Source organism: Trachurus japonicus, chromosome 18 (assembly GCF_045865225.1).
Source record: "Trachurus japonicus isolate A0001 chromosome 18, Traja_1.0".
Taxonomy (NCBI): domain Eukaryota; kingdom Metazoa; phylum Chordata; class Actinopteri; order Carangiformes; family Carangidae; genus Trachurus; species Trachurus japonicus.
This window is the reverse complement of record NC_140924.1, coordinates 29,359,892-29,380,263: the sequence shown is the minus strand read 5'-3', so window position 1 is coordinate 29,380,263 and position 20,372 is coordinate 29,359,892. Positions and strand designations below refer to the sequence as shown.

Sequence of the window (20,372 nt, the reverse complement as noted above, 5' to 3'; positions counted from 1 at the left end):
ACACATGAAAACACACAACATTACACAACAGACACACATAATGACACAAGCCTATGAGTCACAGAATAGCCCAGATAACATGATAAGTGTAAAATATGAGCTTTGGCGGAATAAAATGGAGGCAACAATGAGGAGAGAGTGCAGCTGGGAGAAAAAGAAATTGTATGCAATAAATACGACATGAAAGAGAAGAATGAGGAGAGCAGCAAAGAGCGAGGAAGGAATACTGAAGGAGGGGAGGAGGGACAGAAAACAGAAATAGCAAATAGGCAAAGAGATAACTCAATTCAGCCATGGCAGAGAAGATAGTTTGCTTAGTTTATGCACATAGTATTTGTATGACAAGAGGGAGGGAAGACAAGGTGAGCAGGCAGAAGAACAAGTGGGACTGTAGAGAAGAAGGTCAGGGAAGAGGGAAAACAAAATAAAGGGGAAAGATGGCACTCTGTGCAAAGAGAGTAAAAATGGGGTGCAATGCTGGATTGACATAGAAACTCCATTTGATCCTATTTAGTTAGAATTAGGACTAATAGGACAGACCTCGTTTACATGGCTGGTCCTTGTCAGCTGCAACATTTTAATATTTTAATTAAAAATATGGACACAGTTTTTTTTTTAAATAAATGTTATCTACATGGGAGAGTTAATTTACTGGTGACACTTTTCAGCCACAAATTACAACACATTTCAAAATCAAACCCTGTGGTGCCCAACTGGATCATGGTCAGTCAGTTATTGTCTTTTTATAAGTCTTTTTATAAGATTTGTTGAGGACACTTTTTTATATAATATCATCAGTGTTTTATCCGTTTAATGCAACAATTGCACCATTACCTCTCATTGCTTATTTCTCATAATCCTGCATTAGCATTAAAATATGACAGATGCTCCATAGAAACATCCTTTCACTCAGATGCATTCACCTGTGTGAATAATTACATATACAGGAAAGTAAGCAGTAATTCATTTCCATACATACTGGCATACACTATGGGGGCTCATCAAATTGTGTATGCATAATTATACTCAACATCTATGGCTGTCCTCACTGCTGGAACTTTCATCACTGGTTTTAGACCAATGATCCATGCAACATGAGTGTGTGAGTGTGCAGAAGAGATGGAGTCACTGGGTCTTTCTTTCTATAAACCAAAGCCCAGCAAGAAACCATCCTAATGATACCCAAAGCTCTGAGCAGACTCTAGATGTGCCTTTGATGTATGGATGTATGTGTGTTAGCGTGTGAAGGCAGTCTCTCTTGACACAGGCCGGGAGATGGAGAGACACACAAGACAATTTATGTGCAAGCCTTATTAAATAAAATGATCTTCTCAACAGGGTTCTCGGCGTCATACACCAATAGGTAGGCCTGCTGTGTGAAAGACAGTCCAGCAAAGCAGAAAAGCTTCCTTTACGTCTAGCTGGGAGGGATTTCATCTGTCATTTCCCCCCATTATATTCCACTCACAGTTCTCTGACTAACAGGCTGGTGAATCATTTGAATGCAGGCAGCGACGCCTGGCATCCACTCTGCTAGTTGGCGTGTGGGGAGTGACAACCTAACAATATTGACAAACATGACCTGCGATTGGTCGGTTCAAATAGACAACGCTCCAGCACCTTTTCAGCAGGCTTCAGTGGGTCGAATGTACAATATGTCAAGCAAAGTGAATTGGTGCTTGAAAAATCCCTTTGGGCTCATGACTGTATAATCAAATCAGAAATGAAGTCTTCAACTAGTGCCAAGCTTTTGCTACTCCTCTTTGGTGGCACATGAAACCAAGGAAAAACGCAAAAGTCACTTCTTCATTTTATCTTGGGAGAAGACTGATGTACCCCCCCACCCCCTCCTTTCTGCTGCTATCCCCAAATGCATATGTCCCAGGGCCTTACCCGTGATCCACCTCCGTTTGATGCTGAATTCTCTGGTATTCGTCAAGTCTTTGATACAACTTGGCTCAGGAGCCCCAAGCATGCTGAAAAGGCTTAGGAGGAATCCAAAGGGGATTACTGGACGGAACGTATGGAAATTACAGTTTAATTTATCATTTAGGTCATGGTAATTCATGCAAATTAGGATTTCATTAATTCCAGCCTTGGGTTTAGATGGCGTTGTTCTTGTACGGTAGTGCAGTCTTGTCAGGATCTCACGTGAAGAGAATAGTGCACGGCACAGGAACCTTACAGTAATTCATGTAAAATCTTAACAGTAAAGGTCATTGCCATAGAAACACCTATGTCATTAATAAAACCGTTTACAGAGGAGGACAGAAAACATAGATGTGAGCTGACAATACATGTTGTTTTGCTACACAATGTCAGACACTGACACAATATCTCTCAAAAACACACCCCTTCTCTTCAGTTATTACTCGGTGACCTCTGAACACAAACTTATTAAAAAAAGAGTTTTGAAGCAGACTCCTGAAAATCAGCATCTCTCTTGTTGACCACACAGAACCTCCACAACTCCACTAACAAACAAAACAAAACAAACCCACTCATAACCTGAAGACTCCCAACATAACCACCATATTCAGACTTCTTGTATCAAGTAACCATTAAATTCATGCTGCAGAAATATACATAAAAAATATAAAAGGTTTAAGGTGTAGCTCCCAGTTACCATTACTGAATGAATATTCTGTATTGTAGACTGAAGAATCTGTTTTAAAATAAAATAAGAAAAAGTCCACACAGTCCGTGAATATGATCTTGTATGTTGTGCATTATGAATACATTTTTTTCTCTTAGAAGCCAGCACATGTGTAATATCACTCACATGCAAACAGATTCCTTCTCTTAATACCTTTACTTATTCAGAAAATGCATTCATCTATATAACAGTGACTCAGCAAGAGCATGAAAGGTTGAAACTGAGCAAGCATTCAATGAGTTTTTACTTTCCTGCAACACCTCATTGTGTTAGGGCTAATGGTTCCTAACAATAACCTCCATTTATAAACTGAGTCATTGTCTTTATCTGCTGATGTGTACTCTCCAGTACAGTATGTGTCCAGTAAATGTCTCTGATGTCATATTAACAGGCCTTAATGTTGAATCAAAAAGTCAAGCTTGCTCATGTGCACAAAATACATTTCATACAACCAAAAACAATGACAACCCTGATTATAATCATGATAAGCATCCGTCCTATTATCATAAATAGCCTCAACTCATTCTGTCCCCTCACACATACACAAATTAGATTCTCCCCTGGTGTCAGGACACAGACACACACTCAGACTCACACAGTCAGACACACTCATTCTTATTCATCTGCTTACTTCTCAATCACTCACTGTATGCCTCACTGCACAATTATAATCACCTTAAAATTATTTTATGACGTGCTCACAAAACCAAACAAAACTCCTCCGAGTGCATGTGCACTCACACAAAGAACAACTGCTTGGGTGTGCACTGTAAAGCACACAAACTACACAAAATAGCTGAATATCAAAAGCTAGATTCAACGGCACACTGCATCACTTACAGACACTCATTCATCTGAATTTTAACACCAACATCAAAGCATACTGTAAAGACTGATTCAGGTAATCACTGTTCTACACAATATTTACTCAAACACATATACACACGCTATTATAACTATTATCTAGCTCATTACAGAGCATCCAGGCATGTTGTTTATGCATCTCAGTAATATTTCAGTGGTTATTTCATACACACAGTCAACATGTGCTTCCTTGTATGGATGAAGACAGGAATGAACAGGAGCATGCATGGTGGAGGAGGGAAGGAAGGGAAGAAAGCAGAGGACGAGTCAAAGGAGGGAGAGGAGGGAAATAGATAACAGGTTCAATAAGGCATGAGCAAAATGTGTGTGCGCAGAGAGCAGGAGGTTAAGAGAGAATAAGTTGAAGGAGAGAGCAGCGAGAGGGAAGAGTGTAGGAACAAGGAGGAGAGGATGTACTGTATGGAAGGGAGGAGTGGATGGAGAGCACAGTGGCCAAGCATGTAACTAGATTTTAGTATGTTAATTATTAAATGTACAATGATCCAGAGTTGACCTTTTCTGGAATATCTTTTTATACTTGAGTGTGCCAAGAAATATGAAAGGGTTGGGAAAACTGGAGAGGGAGAGGGAGGATAATTGCTGATGTGGCAGCAGCTCCTCCAACTCCCACGTTCAGAGAGTAAATCAAAGCCAAGAGCAGCGAGCTGCAGAGACTGGCTGCTATATCCAGCATTCAACATGCAGGGAACCAAGGAGGAAGGAAAAATATGAAAAAGTAAGAGAGAAAGAGTGAAAAATTATGGGGTTATAGGAGAATGAGAACAAGCATTAAAAAAAATCTAAAAAGGGTCAATGACAAAATGAAGGATAGAAAAAATGGCATTACAGTACATCGGGTTCACAGTGAAAAGTATTAATGTAAGTCATCTGCAGAGTCAAACATATCTAACAAACACAGGCCTCAAACTTTGGTCCAGCAGGATGCTGTGCTTTATTTCTACAGCAGCTCTGGGCTGCACAACTCTTTTTAATTCACAGCATGTCCCTTCCCTCTCTCCATTTTCACCCCTCGTTTGTCAGACCCTCTTTCAATTAATGCGAGGCATTGTTTCTTTCTGTCTTCCTAACTCCCGCTCTCTCTCTGTCAGTCTTTCTCCGCCTGATGAAGATGGAGAGTGGTCATTTAAGACTAATTAGCTAGCCTAAACAGACAAATAACCAGGTGCAAGCACACACATTTTCTCAAGCACTGATATATTAATGCATGTACACGCACACATATGCACATAGAAGGAGACAAGAAAATGGGTGGTGTCCTGTTTCTCCAAGCCCATATGAATGCACACATACGAGAAGAAATAAAGCCAAAAACAATTATTACTCACTTTCTCTGACACGCATCAAAATGTATTCTCTCTCTCTCTCTCTCTCTCTCTCTCTCACACCCACACAGTCATTCTCTCAGACTGCAGAATTGTCAAAATGAAAGTATTAAAAGCCAGGCACTGCCCTTGTTTTCAGCTTTAAAGACACACACAATATCTTTATGCAGTGCTTTTTAAAACACGCTCCATGGCAGCTGCTTCACGTCAGTTGCTTCTGTGTTTACAGCTAAATGTAATTACAGCATCTTTCTAAAGCACTCTCTCAGCAATACACACACTTTCAAACACCAATTTTATATGACTGCCTATTCACTTGCCTCATAAAAAGATGTAATGATAGTTTGTTTTTTTTCTTAACCAGCAAAAATCACAGTATTAAACATAAAGTATTAGATAATATCACACTGAACAATGGGCAGAAGATTCAGGCCAGTGTTTGATGCTACTGAAATCAAACTGGTTGTTTTATTATTTATTATTTAGACTGAGGCATTTGTCATTCAACTTTGTATGATGCATCTACTATGATGGATATCATGCATTCATTTAATAACGTTACCATGAAGGCAATAAACAGTAGAATGTTGGTGATCAATACTGGCTGCCCTTAACACTAACACTAACTCTGCATGCATGAATAATAAACCTATTATTATATGTACTTCAGATGGATCTCTGGTGTAAATGCAGATTACAGTTAGGTCTGTCATCAGTCGGTCAATACTGTAAATCTGCACTCTATTGGATTTTTGTTTGAAAATGAGCATCGACCATTCACTGTCAACCACTGCCCCCATGATGGATTTGATGCAGTTTGTTTAATGACCTTTGGGATCTTGTCTTCAATAATGTGCCGATTGTCTACAGGAACATATTATTTATTACTGTCTGGCAGCAGATGAGATTTCAGATGCATTTCTTCTCCTGCCATGAAATGAACTGGCCAGAAAATTGTGAAATAAAAAGGTGCAGCACAAAACATCATGACTGCCCTCTAAACCTCTACTGTATGTCCTTAAAAAACCCTAGTGGATTTCTACTGCGATATCCAGTAGGCTACAGTGCATCTTAGTAGATCATGTCATGCCACTCTGACTTGAAGTAAAAAACAAGTGCTCACAAGTTATTATAGTTCAGAATGTGGCTGAACTCCTATACAGTAGCTGACTGCTAAACTGCAATGCATTATGAGTGGGCAACAAAATCAGTCTTGTGTTTTTCAAGTTTTTTTTTGTTCAGATTATTGCAGCCAAAACTTACCAACTTTGCTGCTACACAAATTCTGAACTGTTTTAAATACCATAAGATTTGAAAAGGCTATCAAGTGAAACTCAACTTGACATGTGTCACTCATCTTGTTATCTCAAGAGAGCAGAAAACAGGCCAACTGAACTGTTTCCATTTCACATGAGTTTTCCCAGTTTGTCATAGAAGTACAGAAATTCCATTTTTATTCTAGTGAAGGAATTGTCTTACTTTTCTGTCTCTCTTCTTCTGAGAGTTCAGGTCATCACAGTCTCACACTGTTCACCGTTTAGCTTCTATTATGACTGTTGACTATAAGAGCCATCTTAATCCTCTTTAGCCAGGACAGCCAAGGCCTTATACTGTAGATAGATTTATACAGGGAAAAGCACACACTGGATTTGGGGCAGTTCTCTCAAAGTATGAGTGAAGTTGGCAAAGGGCAAGTCACACAATATCAGTTAGGCAAGAACATGTGACAGTGATCAGGCTTAAGCAACAGTAAATAAAGTGTTACTTGGGAAAGGTAAGGCAACCAGGTGATACAATGGAATACAGATCCTTAAGGAGCAGATATCTTCAGAATGTGTCAGTCCATGCTGGCTGCGTACTTCTCCTTTGTCTTTGGTGTGCATCAAGAAATCAATAAACAACTTTTGCATGAAACATCTGGCCCCCTGGTCATCATCCTTTTCTCCAGCACAACCCCATTCTCATCACTACCAGGGTTTCTCATCCATGTTGTTCAAATCTCATTCTTGGCCTTGGAAATGTTGATGCTCAACCAGTCCATTCAACAATGTGAATTCCTCAATACTGAGTGTTCCTGCAGCTATACTACCACCAATGGGAATTTCTGGAAAGCATCCTGCAAGCTTCATAAATCAAATGGTTATTCCTTGGTGTTAAAGGTTAGGCAGCTTCAGGATAGGTGTAAGTCTAGAAATAATTGCTGAGTTTTGAATTGATGGAGCTTGATGCAGCGATGCACAGCCTCAGTGTAAACAGTGCCTTAGTGGAGACTCTGGAAAATAACCACATAACCCATGAACGTTTTTATTTCTAATTCTGTGAATTTCTGGTGGACCACATCTGAAGGCAGGACACACACTTACAAGTAGCAGTTCAGTGCCTCCTGACTTCTGTCCATCATATGTGCACACTCAGACTTTTACACAGAGGAGAAACACTTTCTTCCTGTGCCCTTTCATCCAGTCACACAACCCTTACTCTCTGCAGCCACACACACACACACACACACACACACACCCTTGGGGAATAATTACATCACTTTAAGATCTAAAGGACTCCTGTCCACCAATCTAACAAAATGTGCAATGTCCCTTGACAGCAACAACCAAACTCACATACACACACTAGCTGAATGCACATTGTCACCGAGGAGCACACACTTAATTCACAAAGGAAAGATCCTTTACGGCTAAATTATGGACAAATTGAACCTTGAGAGAGAAGACGTTCAAAGGCAGAGCTGCAGTTGATGCAGTGGTGGCCGACCTGTCTCACAGACAAAAATCTGCCCCCATCACACACAAAGGGCACGTCTCCCAGACAAAATATATCTTACACACAGCTCACTTTTTGTCCGTCAAATACACACTTAGCACACACACCCGACAGAACTGCTCCTATTGTGCAGGAATTCAGTAAAGTAGAAAGACAGATGAAAAGGTATTCATATTATGTTCCTGCGCAATCTTTTTTCCTTGTGCAAGTGTGTGTATGTGCATCTTTGTTGATGCCTTTGGACATTAAATTCTTTGAATGTGTGGGGGTGTTTTTATGTCTCCGTGAATGAGCTTGTGTGTATGTGTGTGTGGTGGTAGTGTTGCATTCATTCTGATCACAGATCATGGTATTCTGCCTCCACACTGACACTTGCGTACACATCCATTATCACCACAGAGAGAGAGGGGGGGGGGGGGTGCCTTCTCAGTCAAAAAGATAGCACCTTGTCAGGCTACCAACATTGTACAAAAGCAGGAGATAGATATGACACAACAATCAAAGCAGTACAGAGAGAGGGTGGAGAAAGACCAGCAGCAGCTGAGAAGAATATCATTGTTGAAGGGGAGGGCCAAGGAACAGTGGCAGGGGAGAGGAAGAGAAGGAAATGTGGGGAGACATGGGAAAAAAATGTTTGAATAGTTTTGTGTAAAATGCATTAAGTTCATATGCTGAGCAAAACATAAAAGATTGCAGAGATGGATCAGCAGTACTGCAGGTCTGTCAATTTATACAACCAGAGCTAATCTGAAATTCCACACAAAGACGCAGCAAAAATTATCTTCCAAAAAAGATCCCATTTGATTCCAAGTCCAAAAGGTTTTTTTTGCATCTATACTCACAGTTTTTAATGTATTGTCAGATCCAGTGTAAACACCCTACAAGCTCAAAGTCTGGTTAGAGATGTGAAGTACAGATTTGGGGCACAGATTTTGAGGCAGACTACATAACTTCTTGACCTCTACTGCACATACAGTAAGCTGGTAGAGAATCATGCGCTGGTCTTGGCCTAAAATAATTGACTAGTAAAAGACCTTTAATTTAGAGCTTCAATTTAGCATTTATTCTTCATATGTAAAATGTCCTGTTTTACACCATTGGCCTAAAACATTTACTATTAGTTCAGGTCCTTAATGAAATATGTCATCATAACGGAAAGCCAGTACACCAAGGATTCAGCCCAATGGCTTGTGTTACTACCTTTATACATTTGATTTAATTGCTTCAAAATACCTCTCTCAGGTTGTTCAAATTTTGGCTGTGTTTGGACTAACACATGAGTATGAAGCACACTAGACTAACAGGGGTAAAGTGTTACTGTATACGACACAACAGCATAGTAGTGGGCAGGAGGATGGAATGAGGAAGGAGAGAGACAAGTTCCTAAAGCGACAAAGAGGGCGTGTCAAGTCAAAGTGGATGAGGCAAAGGAGAGGTGAAGGAGAGCCGGAGACAGAGAGGGGGAGAGAGATGAATGAATAGACAGACGTCAAAGATAAGGGAGAAGACATGGTGAAAGGTGGGGAGGGGGCTGCAGACAGGAGTGACAGAGTGAGTGGTAGACATAGAGGGAGAAACTGACAGGGCTGAAAGGATGGTGGAGGGAAAGAGGGAGACAGAACAGGGGGCAATGGCGCGAGGAAGACAGACAGAAAGGTCGGATGGAGGAATGGACACAGGTGGAGAAATGAATGCACCAAGTCACTTTAGGATGGACGGATGAAGGGGAGGGCCTGAGGGAGGGATGACAGGACCAGACAGATAGCTGGGAGGGAAGAGGGGTTGGATTACACTCAAAAAAGCAGAGAGGGGACTGTGATACCTGTGTGTATGTTCTATTGACCCTCACTAGAGTCAGCATTGTATAGGTAACAGGTATTTCAATCTGTTCCAGAGAGCATCTAATTGAGGGGAAAACCAGGCTAAGAGCCAATTACAGCTGGTAATAACATGCGATCTGGATATCTCACCTGGATAATGCCATCTGATCACAGCACACTGCATTTACGGTATCAAGTGCTCTGGATATTTCAATTCTGCCTGGACTGTGATTGGTTCTTAATCAGATAATTACGTAGCTAGAGCTGGTGGACTTGAACGATGCAAAGGTAAAGATTGCGGCACGGGTACGATTTGTTTTTCCTTGCAGGTAAATGGGCTGTCTGTAGCTTTTTGTCTGTGATAGCAGGAGGTGGAGGAGTTAGGTGCTCTTTAAGCTTGTTAGGCAGATTGTTTGGACCCAAGCTGCACACAGGCTGAATTCATATGACCAAGTCAAATGAGCTCCTTGAGATGAGGTCTGGCCAGTGTGATAACATAGAAATTATCATGCTCATGTGGAGCAGGAATAATCCTTACTATGTTCACCATTTGAAGGTCCACATTAAGTCCATGATGTGTGACCATGTACATCCAATGGCGCTACATGTAAAATGCCTTTACAGAGCTACGGTGGCTGAATGATTACTGCACCTGACACATAAACACCCATGATTCAGTTTAGGCCATGGACTGTAGTTGCTTGTCATACCACTTTCTCTCCCACTTCCCATGTTTCCTGTTAACTCTTCACTATCAAATAAAGGCAAAAAAAAGTATACATCTTAAAGAAAAACTTGAAAATTTGGGTATATGTGCCACATAAGAAGGAGCAGAACAAGAACCCCGGATCAGATGCAGGCGGACTGGAAAAACAAAAAGTGAGCAAATGTAACAGGGATCGAGGAGAATGATTGATGAAAAAGACATTAGGCAGGAGAGATGAAAGTGATGAAACACGGTGTGGGGAGGAGAGCTGAGGAATGAACAGAAAGTTCAGAGGGGAGTTTCACGACTTGCTATGAAAAATACGTTGCTAAAAAGTCTATTAGCAACACAGTTTCAAAAACATGAAAGCAAGAACCAATGTGCTCACACACCTCAGAGGGGGAGAGTGCAGCCAAGTGAAACCGAATAGCTGAATAACTAATGGAGGTAATGTTCAAATAAAACCACAGTACAGTACAGCTTTCACTCTTGTCATTTTCACTACACTGTAATACTTGTACCCTTGTAAAGAGTGCATTTCCCCTACAGTTTAGATGGGTGCAGATGGGCTTTCTGTTGGAGAGCCTTGTTCTCTTCTCCACTGTCAGCTGGGGCTGCTTAGTGTGAAACCTCAGCCTGACATGAAAGCTGTGCAAAGGAAAAGTGTTGCTTGTGACAGCTGAAACTTTTAACATGTGCTGTTTGATGCAGGACGCTGTCCACATTCAAGTAATTACTGCACTCCTGCCAATTCAAATGACCCCAATTCCCCAAGACGTCACATCAGACGTCACATCTGTGATATGAGGTTTTCTCTCCACGACAAAGAGGATATGACAAACGGCTGCATAGTGGGAGGGGACGGACTCTGTAATACAAGAAAATGGTTTCTATCAACTTGTCTGTCTCTCTACAAGCACAATACTACAGGGTAAGTGTGTACTGTACCTGAGTGTATCGCAATGCATGTGTGCAAGCAGGTTTAAAAGCTGCTTCACTAAGAGAGAGAAGTGCATCATGGGAAGGAGGAGAGATATCAGAGAACAAATGAAGGGAGTGTAGAGGTGGCGAGAGTTTTCCCATCTCATTTTGTCCTCACGAATAATGCCTCATGACATCCTTGGTGAATTGCAACTAGATGAAAATATTAGTATGATATTGTCCAAGTTCTTTCATGTCCCTTATCTGCCGTTTCAGCTCTTTTGTATTTTCAAACATATTAGATATGTTACCAATATGCAGTGAGAGGAAGGACAGAAAAGTTTACAATGCAGTAATATCTGCTGTGTATACTTGAAAAAAAGATTTACGATAATATCCTATCTATCTTCTTCCAATAATAAAAAACACCACAGCACTGCTCTGAAAGAGAAGTAACAAACGAGAGGAAACTTTAAATTAAATAGACTATTGTGTTATATGAATTAAAGCAAGTATGAACATTTATCCAATAATGTATATCTGTCATATTAGTCTATCTCGTCCATTCCCAAGGACACAAGCCGTACATTATGTAAGGCTTGTGTCCCTGTAGAGGTTTCAACTGTAACAAGTGCTGTTGGACAATGTTTCTTTTAGCTGTTAATATAGGCACATTATTACGATAATTAATTGATTTTTTTTCTATAGTATGCAAGGTAATGATGATGTAGGTACAGTATGGAGCTGTGATCATACTGTCTTTATAAGCCTGTCTGTCACGTTGTCATTGATGACACGTGTCTTGGTGACTTTCACTCACTTGGATAACATTTTACTCAGAAACTTTGTCAGTTTTACGCACTCTGGTGTAATGCAAATATAGCAATTTGATCAAAGAGCTTCGTGTGTGTGTGTGTGTGTGTGTGTGTGTGTGTGTGTGTGTGTGTGTGTGTGTGTGTGTGTACACAAAACCAAACAAGGGTATAGACACTGATGAATGCATCAAGAAAACATAGCATACAGGGTTGTCAGTCATGTCTAGTTGCCATGGCAACAGATGGAGTCATTTTGTTGCCCATAACATCCTGCCTTAGTTGTACCGATTGTTCATCTGTCAGATACATTAATTGAGCTGATTATGCAGGAACACAAATATGAATTAGAGTAATTGTAGTTTTCTGTGTACACACATCAGTTGTGGAGTGTGGGTGTGACTGAAGAGCCTACACACTTGTACTTGTGTGGTGGTATGTGTTTGTGTCTTGTGTGTGTATTAGCGTGAGACCCATCTGTGTTGTTTCAGCTGAGCAAATCTCACAGGTCACCGGTGGAGCGGAATGCTATTTATATCTTTCATCATCCTCTCATTCTCACCTCTCTTCTTCATTCTCATTGTCTCTCACCCTCGCTTTGACCTCATCTTTTAGCTTTTCTCTTCACTGATTCCACCTGTTCTACCTCTCCCTACCACATACCTCTCTGCGTAGCCGTCAGCTTTCTGACAATCCCTTCTTTTCCCCTCCCTTCCATTTTCTTCTTCTTTTGTCCATTTCTGCTTCTCCATCACATTCTCAACATCACTTCCACTCTTTCCTCTTGCCTACAACCTTTTCTTTAACTCCAACTTTTGCTCTCTCTACTTCAGCGACTTTACAGAGTGGGAACCATCTAACCTTGAAGCTGCACACCTGTCTGTGGACAGATGATACCCAGAAACACACGCACGCTGCGCTCCATCCAGCTGCCAACCGGTTTAAACCCATTCACATATAGAAACATCTGCCACTTACTCAGTGATTTCTTCGGTGACCGTGTGTTCCACCTGGAGGCGGGAGTTGACTTCAATAAAGTAGTGTTTGCCATGTTTGTCCACCAGGAACTCCACAGTCCCTGCGTTCTCATATCCCACCTGCAGCACAAAAAAAGCATAGAGAAACCAGTTTTACTGCACTGTATTTTCCAAGCAATAATCTTAGTTGTGTAAACACTCAAGACGCAGCACTTACTCATCTTAATGAGCCATGAAACCAAAGAAACAAAACTCCCATCCCCTCTCCATGCATGTATGACTGCATAAAATGAGTTAAGAACAAGCATCATGTTTTATTTGTGTGGAAAGAGGAGGATCTTTTCCATCATTTATCTGTAATGCCATAATTAGGTCATTAATCAAGGGGGATCTATTGAAAGCCCATCCTCATAAACGACCATTTTCCCTTCCACAACACTGTAATCAGACTCAATCAGTGTCATGTACATAAAAATGAAGGAATTTCTCAGTTTTATGGTTGCATGGATATTAATCTCCCTTATGAGCTCAGTTATACAGTGTAAACATGGTATAAAGGAGAATGCATCTTCTACATTTACATATAACCAGCAGATAATGACACAGGGCTACACTGTCACTCTGTAATACACTGTACAGTAGATGCATTGATAAAAGGTTTATGTTTTTTGTATTCTTTTTATTAACTTATGAAATCAATTTTCTTCATAAAAGGTCACACATTTTCAAGACAAATATGCAATAAACATTTATAATTTGAACAGAAAAAGCAATTGTAAAATTGCAATATGAATAAACAAAGAAACATGTTGGGTATTAACATAATGAAAAATATGGATCAGAGCCAACAAAGCCCCCCTCCCATTTTTCATGAGCTGAACTCGAAGATCTAAAACGTTTTCTATGTACACAAAAGGGCCATTTCTCTCAAATATTGTTCCCAAATCTGTCTAAATCTGTGTTAGTGAGCACTTCTCCTTTGCCGAGATAATCCATCCACCTCACAGGTGTGGCATATCAAGATGCTGATTAGACAACATGATTATTGCACAGGTGTGCCTTAGGCTGGCCACAATAAAAGGCCACTTTAAAATGTGCAGTTTTACTGTATGGGGGGGGGGTCCTGGGGGGTCAGAAAACCAGTCAGTATCTGGTGTGACCACCATTTGCCTCACACAGTGCAACACATTTCCTTCACATAGAGTTGATCAGGTTGTTATTGTGGCCTGTGGAGTGTTGGTCCACTCCTCTGCAATGGCTGTGTGAAGTTGCTGGATATTGGCAGGAACTGGAATTCGTTGTCGTAAACGCCGATCCAGAGTATCCCAAACATGCTCAATGGGTGACATGTCTGGTGAGTGTGCTGGTCATGCAAAACTGGGATGTTTTCAGCTTCAGTTTATATAGAAATTCTTTGGTTATGCAAACCGATTGTTGCAGCAGCTGTCCGGGTGGCTGGTCTCAGACCATCTTGGAGGTGACCTTATTGGATGTGGAGGTCCTGGGCTGGTGTAGTTACACGTGGTCTGTGGTAGGGCTGTTCGATTTTGCCCAAAAATAAAATCTCGATTTTCTTCTCTGAAAAATTGATTTCCGATTACGATTACGATTTTTTTTGTTAAATGACAAACTATTTTGTGTGCTGTATGTATTTTAAATGGACCTAATGGACTGTGAGAGCTGTAACTGTGTAGTGGAAAAGGGCCGTTGGTCTTTTTGGCAACGAAATCCTCACTGGTTTTAGCAAAATGCCGACATGCTTGTTTACAGTGTGTGGGGAGAGGAGAGCAGTGGGAGAGCGTGATGGGAGGAAGGAGGCAGAAGTCATTACGATAATTCAGCACAGCCCAGATTCATGAATGGGGGCTTACCTTAATTACCCTAGTTAGAGTAAAAAATCGATTTTTAAGATTTCAAAAAATCGATTTTTACAATTCCAAATAATCGCGATTACGATTTTAAATCGATTAATCGAACAGCCCTAGTCTGTGGTTGTGAGGCCGGTTGGATGTACTGCCAAAGTCTCTGAAACGCCTTTGAAGACGGCTTATGGTAGAGAAATAAACATTCAATTCACGGGTAACAGCTCTGGTGGACATTCCTGCAGTCAGCATGCCAAGTGCACGCATCTGTGGCATTCTGCTGTGTGATGAAACTGCACATTTTACAGTGGCTTTTTATTGTCACACCTGTGCAGTAATCATGTTGTCTAATCAGCATCTTGATATGCCACATCTGTGAGGTGGATGGATTATCTCAGCAAAGGAGAAGTGCTCACTAACACATATTTAGACAGATTTGTGAACAATATTTGAGAGAAATGGCCCTTTTGTGTACATAGAAAATGTTTTAATCTGGGTGCAAAAACAAAAGTATGGCGTTTATATTTTTGTTGAGTGTCTGTATCTATGTTCACACAACTTGGTTAAGAATAGAGAAAATATCTGGAGTCTTGGATTAATAATGAAGAAATGGAGACGCACTAGCAAACGTCACATTGCTGAGAGTATGCACTATGGTGCTCAATGGAACAAAAGGAAGCCATACAAAGTGGAATGAGATGGGAAAAGGCTAATGGTAGAAAGCACACTGCCTGAAACCTCTTACTGCACGTCTTTGAGGTACAGGGATCATTACTGTTATTCATTCAAGGATAACTCGGTTTTTAACAACACTCAAAAGCTTCTAAAAAGGTACAAACCATATCTTTGATGTAGAACTTCCATTTAGTCTGCCAAAAGAACCATCTCTCTTCTTGGAACAGAAATGTTCTCATTTTAATCAGCGCTGTGCTGTGCAAAGTCACACTTTAGAATGCATTGTGCTGCTCTTTATACCATTCAATAGCTGGTTTTATTGCTTGTTCTTCATCTACCAGACAATAACAACTCATAAAGAAGCCTCTGATGACATCCTCAGACGTGGGTGCTTTTGCACAGCTTTGCTAATGACTTATTAGTGTTGAAACTTGTTGAAACTTAATGAAACTGTGTATTTTCCCAACTTCAGAGTCACCACTTCGTCAAAATAATATGTCACATTCCCACATGCTGATTTTCACTGGTTTATAAAAGCAGGATGCTGCACTGTTGAACCCGAGCTGCAGCTCCTTCTCATTTATAATCTTTACCCGGAGTCAGAGCCGTTATGTTTCTGCAAAGGTGTAGTGGATTTTGACTCAAATGTAATGCAACACCTGTATATAAATGTTATTTTGAAGTATAAGTTTAAAAAAAAAACTCAACATACAATCATAGTGTAATCAGCATGCTTTGCTAAGATCATCCGCAATGGATTGTTCTTTGTTTTCAGTCACACGTGGCTCCACTCCGAGTAAAACATGATCATTCAGAGGGAAATGAGCATGTTGGTGTATCAACACCAGTGCTTTCCATACTCATCCTTCAAAACTCCACTTTGGGATGTCTCAGCTCCAGTTTAATTTTACCCAGAGGGAGCTGCAAGCAGAGTGTAATTGCTATATAAATGCTATATAAATAAAGTTTATCATTATAATTTTCAGACTAGGCAGGTTTACACAAATTACACTGTGATTTCAGCTAAGCAATCTGATTGGTGTTCCAACCATTTTCACCAATTTAACCAATCCAGGCAGCTCCAAGCTCCTCAGATCAGATCCAGCCAAATTACTGATTATCCTTATAATCAGAGCCTTACCATGTTATGAACCACACACACAGTTTGAGCAAAGTCAATATTGGAAGAAAACAACATCCAAACATCAGAATGAAATTAGAGGGGTGTGAACAAATATCCAAAACACAAGCGGCAAAACAGCAAATCCATGTTTTCCAGGAGGCACAGATGTGAATGCCGAGGTAAAACACCACCCATCTGTAAAAAATCTGTTGAACAGACACTTGTGTTTTTAGTTTCTAAACTCCCTCCATGGAGTGCTGAACATGTTGGTGGAAAACAGACTGAGTAAATATGTCAGGAAAAAAAGGAATGATCCAATTTATTCACTCGTGTCTTCAAACAGAAAAAGGCATGTTGACTAAAAAATGGTTAACCTAGTGTACTGCTTTCAGGATTTCATTGATTTCCAATATTTGGTGAGCATAAATGTCAGGATAATCAAATGGGCAGAAGAAAAGAGGAGCAGACTGCAGAGACAAAGATGGCCCTAAGTTTGAACAGTAGCAATTAGAAAATTGCAACTGAATGAGCACATCCAGAAATGTTGGAGATTCAGTTACAATGACAAGTCCATCATGCATAATAAAGGTGTGTAAACAAATGTTTTGCATGAGTATAACATATGCTCAGAACGCATCAACCTTTCAGTAAGCCCATAACTAATAGATTTAGTTAATAATAGTTTGTTGTGAAGAGATCTCATCTCGAGAGAAAATTACACACAAATCAGGAGCATAGTGCACACCCACATGCAACATGTGTTAAATTCAGTGCAACCTTGTAAGACATCCTCTGTGTAAAAATATTCAGACACTCTCAGTCAAAAGAATTTCTTTTGCAGAGAGAAATGACTCCCTGTTTAGCATCTGTAAATCCCCAATGCTTTTAGCAGAGACTCATTAAAGGAATCAGACAGACCTCACACAAGTTAACATGTATGCATCAGTGCATCAGCTGAAATGTATGCATTAACATGTACACAACACAAAACACCTACACATGTGAGTGTCCTTCACAGAGCTGTTATCATCCCTCAGTGACAGCACAGTAGACGTGCACCAGCCTCACACAGCTCCACCGACTCTAAACACAAATTCACACAGACCAATTTGTGTCACTCGTTGTTGCACTCACTCTCCCTCGCTCACACGCAGCGACTCAATGAGTGGTAGTAGCAGCTCGTGTAACAGATTGAGTGGTCACTGTTTTATAAGGTCTGACAGCCAAGTCAATGGGCTGCACTGGCACAAGGTGAGGTCACAGGGGTTCTGTAGACAGGCGGGAAAAAAACAAACATAATACACACTCATATTTAGCTCCCTGCTGCGGACCACTTTATGCGTTTGTGTGCTGAAGTGATCACAGTGCTGATGAATTAATGGCTACAGCTTTGAATGGAAAGTGACAGAGACAGATAGCTGGTAATGTAAAGCATAGAGCGCACTAAATGCATTAAGAACAATTCATTAGTAACAGAGGAAAAGGGGTTATTGTAAATCGTTGAAGAGAGGGAGGGAGCTAAAGAAAGATTGGTGGATGGATCAAACAAGGACAGAGACAAGGAATCAAAGCATTCAGTGGGAGTGGGGAGACGGGACAAAGAGATGTACAGAGTGAAAGAGTGGATTAGAGTCATCAGGGAGAGGAAGAATAGCAGAGAGCCTCAGTGAGGGAGGCACTGTCAGTCTCCTCCTTTCCCTCTCTGTCCAAGCGCTTGAGTGTGAAACCATTTGCATCATTGTTACAGGATGTCAAAATTCCTATCAACAAGGACTCCTGGCAGTAGCTACACCCCCCACCCCCCATCATCTCCTGTCTGTGCAAGGTGATGCAGCAGCAGAAACACAATCACTATGAGTGGGAGCCTGAAGGAATACCAAAATAATCTCCTGCTGCTTACAGGCAGTACTCTAGTTTCTGATATTGTTGACTGCTGAGCAAGATAATATTTGTGCAAGATTTGCTGCTGCTGACCACTGCATCCATCATGGCCACTGACTCAAATCATTATTTCTGAAAGGTTGATCATTAGCCAGGGAGGCGCTTCAGTTTTAGCTTCAGTTTACCTCAGCTACCAACGTACCCTGAGCAATCTCGTATTACCAGACCTCCATATCTCCAGAGTGCCAGAGCTGTCTGACTACGGGGGAAAAAATGTTCTGGCTTATTTGAATTTCTTTTAAACAATTACAATCATCTTGGGCGGTGCAAAGCCCAGGATGTGGCAGTGGTGCCCCTGCAAAAATGTCTGTATGGGGACTTATTTAGCTGGAACATTTGTACTGGGAGGGGGAGGCTCTGTCATGAAAATGGCTCTGTCACGAAAATGCCTCAAAAGCCTGTGAAAGCTCCATGACCAGTGTGTGATACGACGTCTAGTGATGAAAAAACAACTGTTTGATAGTCTGTGTGTGTGCTGGAGATGAAACATGAACAGGTAGCCGCTTGTCATCTTTAGTCAGTGCTGAGTCTGCTGGTTAAAATCAGAGACGTCACTGCTGGGTCCTTCAGCCACACAAACATTTCAGTGTGTGTGTGTGTTATTCACATGCTGGCAGCCACTGGGTTATACAGTTTTTATAGTTAAAGTGTTTTGTGTGAGGGATAGCAGCAGAGTGCATTTCAGTTTCCAAGTGCTTATGCAGTAAGTTCATTGCTGAGGGCTAGTTAACAATTGTCTTGTGTAACCCTGAAAAGATTTAAGCTGGCAGTTTTGAGCAGCGCTCTTACTATCCTTTTGTTTGCAAGAGCAGTCTGTGTGTGTGTGTGTGGTCGGATTTTCTGCTGGCACTGCACATCATCTAATCTTTATCTTTCTTTGCCGAAGCAGACTGATGTTTGGGATTTAGGTTTTGTAAGTGTAGACACATTACCAATGTGATCCGTTTTGCCTTTTGGAGCCACAGTATCTACGATTCAGCAGTTTGTGATTAGCCTTTGTGTCCTTCTGGTGCATGAGAGCTGTTTAAAGCCATTGCTGATGATGACTGTGCAGAATAAAAGACATCAGGTAAAAGCATAGCTCAGACGACGGCCTTCTTTTTTCATTATATAAATAAAGGATACTACTTTACTGTCTGATAAAACACAAATTGTAAGCACAAAAACATCCCATCTGTATGAGGTGACATTTCTAACACAAGGTGTGCACAGGTGTACGGCGCAAAGCCAACCATTAAAACAGGGTTGCTGCTCTTTTCTGCCAAATTCTGGGACAGATTTTCTCTGATGAAGTGTGCATGACTCTACGACTGCAGGGGCGTCTTTATTCTGTGTGGAGCTTTAGCTTGATTTGAGGTGCTTAATGCTGTTTTATTTCTGCAAGGACACAAAGAAAAAAGAATCCTAGTAGATAAGGGCTGGTGGTGTGCATAATCCCTCTGGTCTTTGAAGTCAAAGTACAGAAACGAGGGACTACACAGAAACCTGGAAAGAAATAGAGCATTGCCATTTTTTCTCCACAGGTATTCAATTAAACTGAGCCGACAACACTGTCTGCAAAACAGTACAAATGCCACCACTCACACAGTCAGTGGTCATCGGACCTGTGCTAACCTGTCTTTTTTAGACCCGTCTAAAATTGAGACTTTTTCCCACGTTGCTGCTGCTAGATTACTGTCACTACGTGCAAGTCCTGTGAGGAACAACAACATTTGTGATTCACAGCACAATACACATTAAGCCCTCTGCCATCACCATGCCCCACATCTACCAGCCAGAGAGCAGTGTATGCTGGGTCATGAAATGTCCAGGGGCCGCCACAGTAATGTGGTGTATGCTCCTCAGCTTTGTTTGTGATGTGCATCATGCAGCAGAGGAAACAAAACAAATCAATCTC

The 20,372-nt window shown here is 41.0% G+C and overlaps 1 protein-coding gene across 2 annotated transcripts in view; it reads right to left on the bottom strand.

Annotated features, from left to right (window-relative positions):
- Window positions 1–20,372, bottom strand: part of pcxb (pyruvate carboxylase b) — a 278,215-nt gene that overhangs the window by 205,690 nt on the left and 52,153 nt on the right. For both annotated transcript variants that reach the window (XM_085759433.1, XM_085759432.1), the window contains exon 10: window positions 12,876–12,994. In XM_085759433.1, coding sequence (XP_085615559.1) covers window positions 12,876–12,994 — 119 coding nt within the window. The remainder of the gene's footprint in view (window positions 1–12,875; window positions 12,995–20,372) is intronic.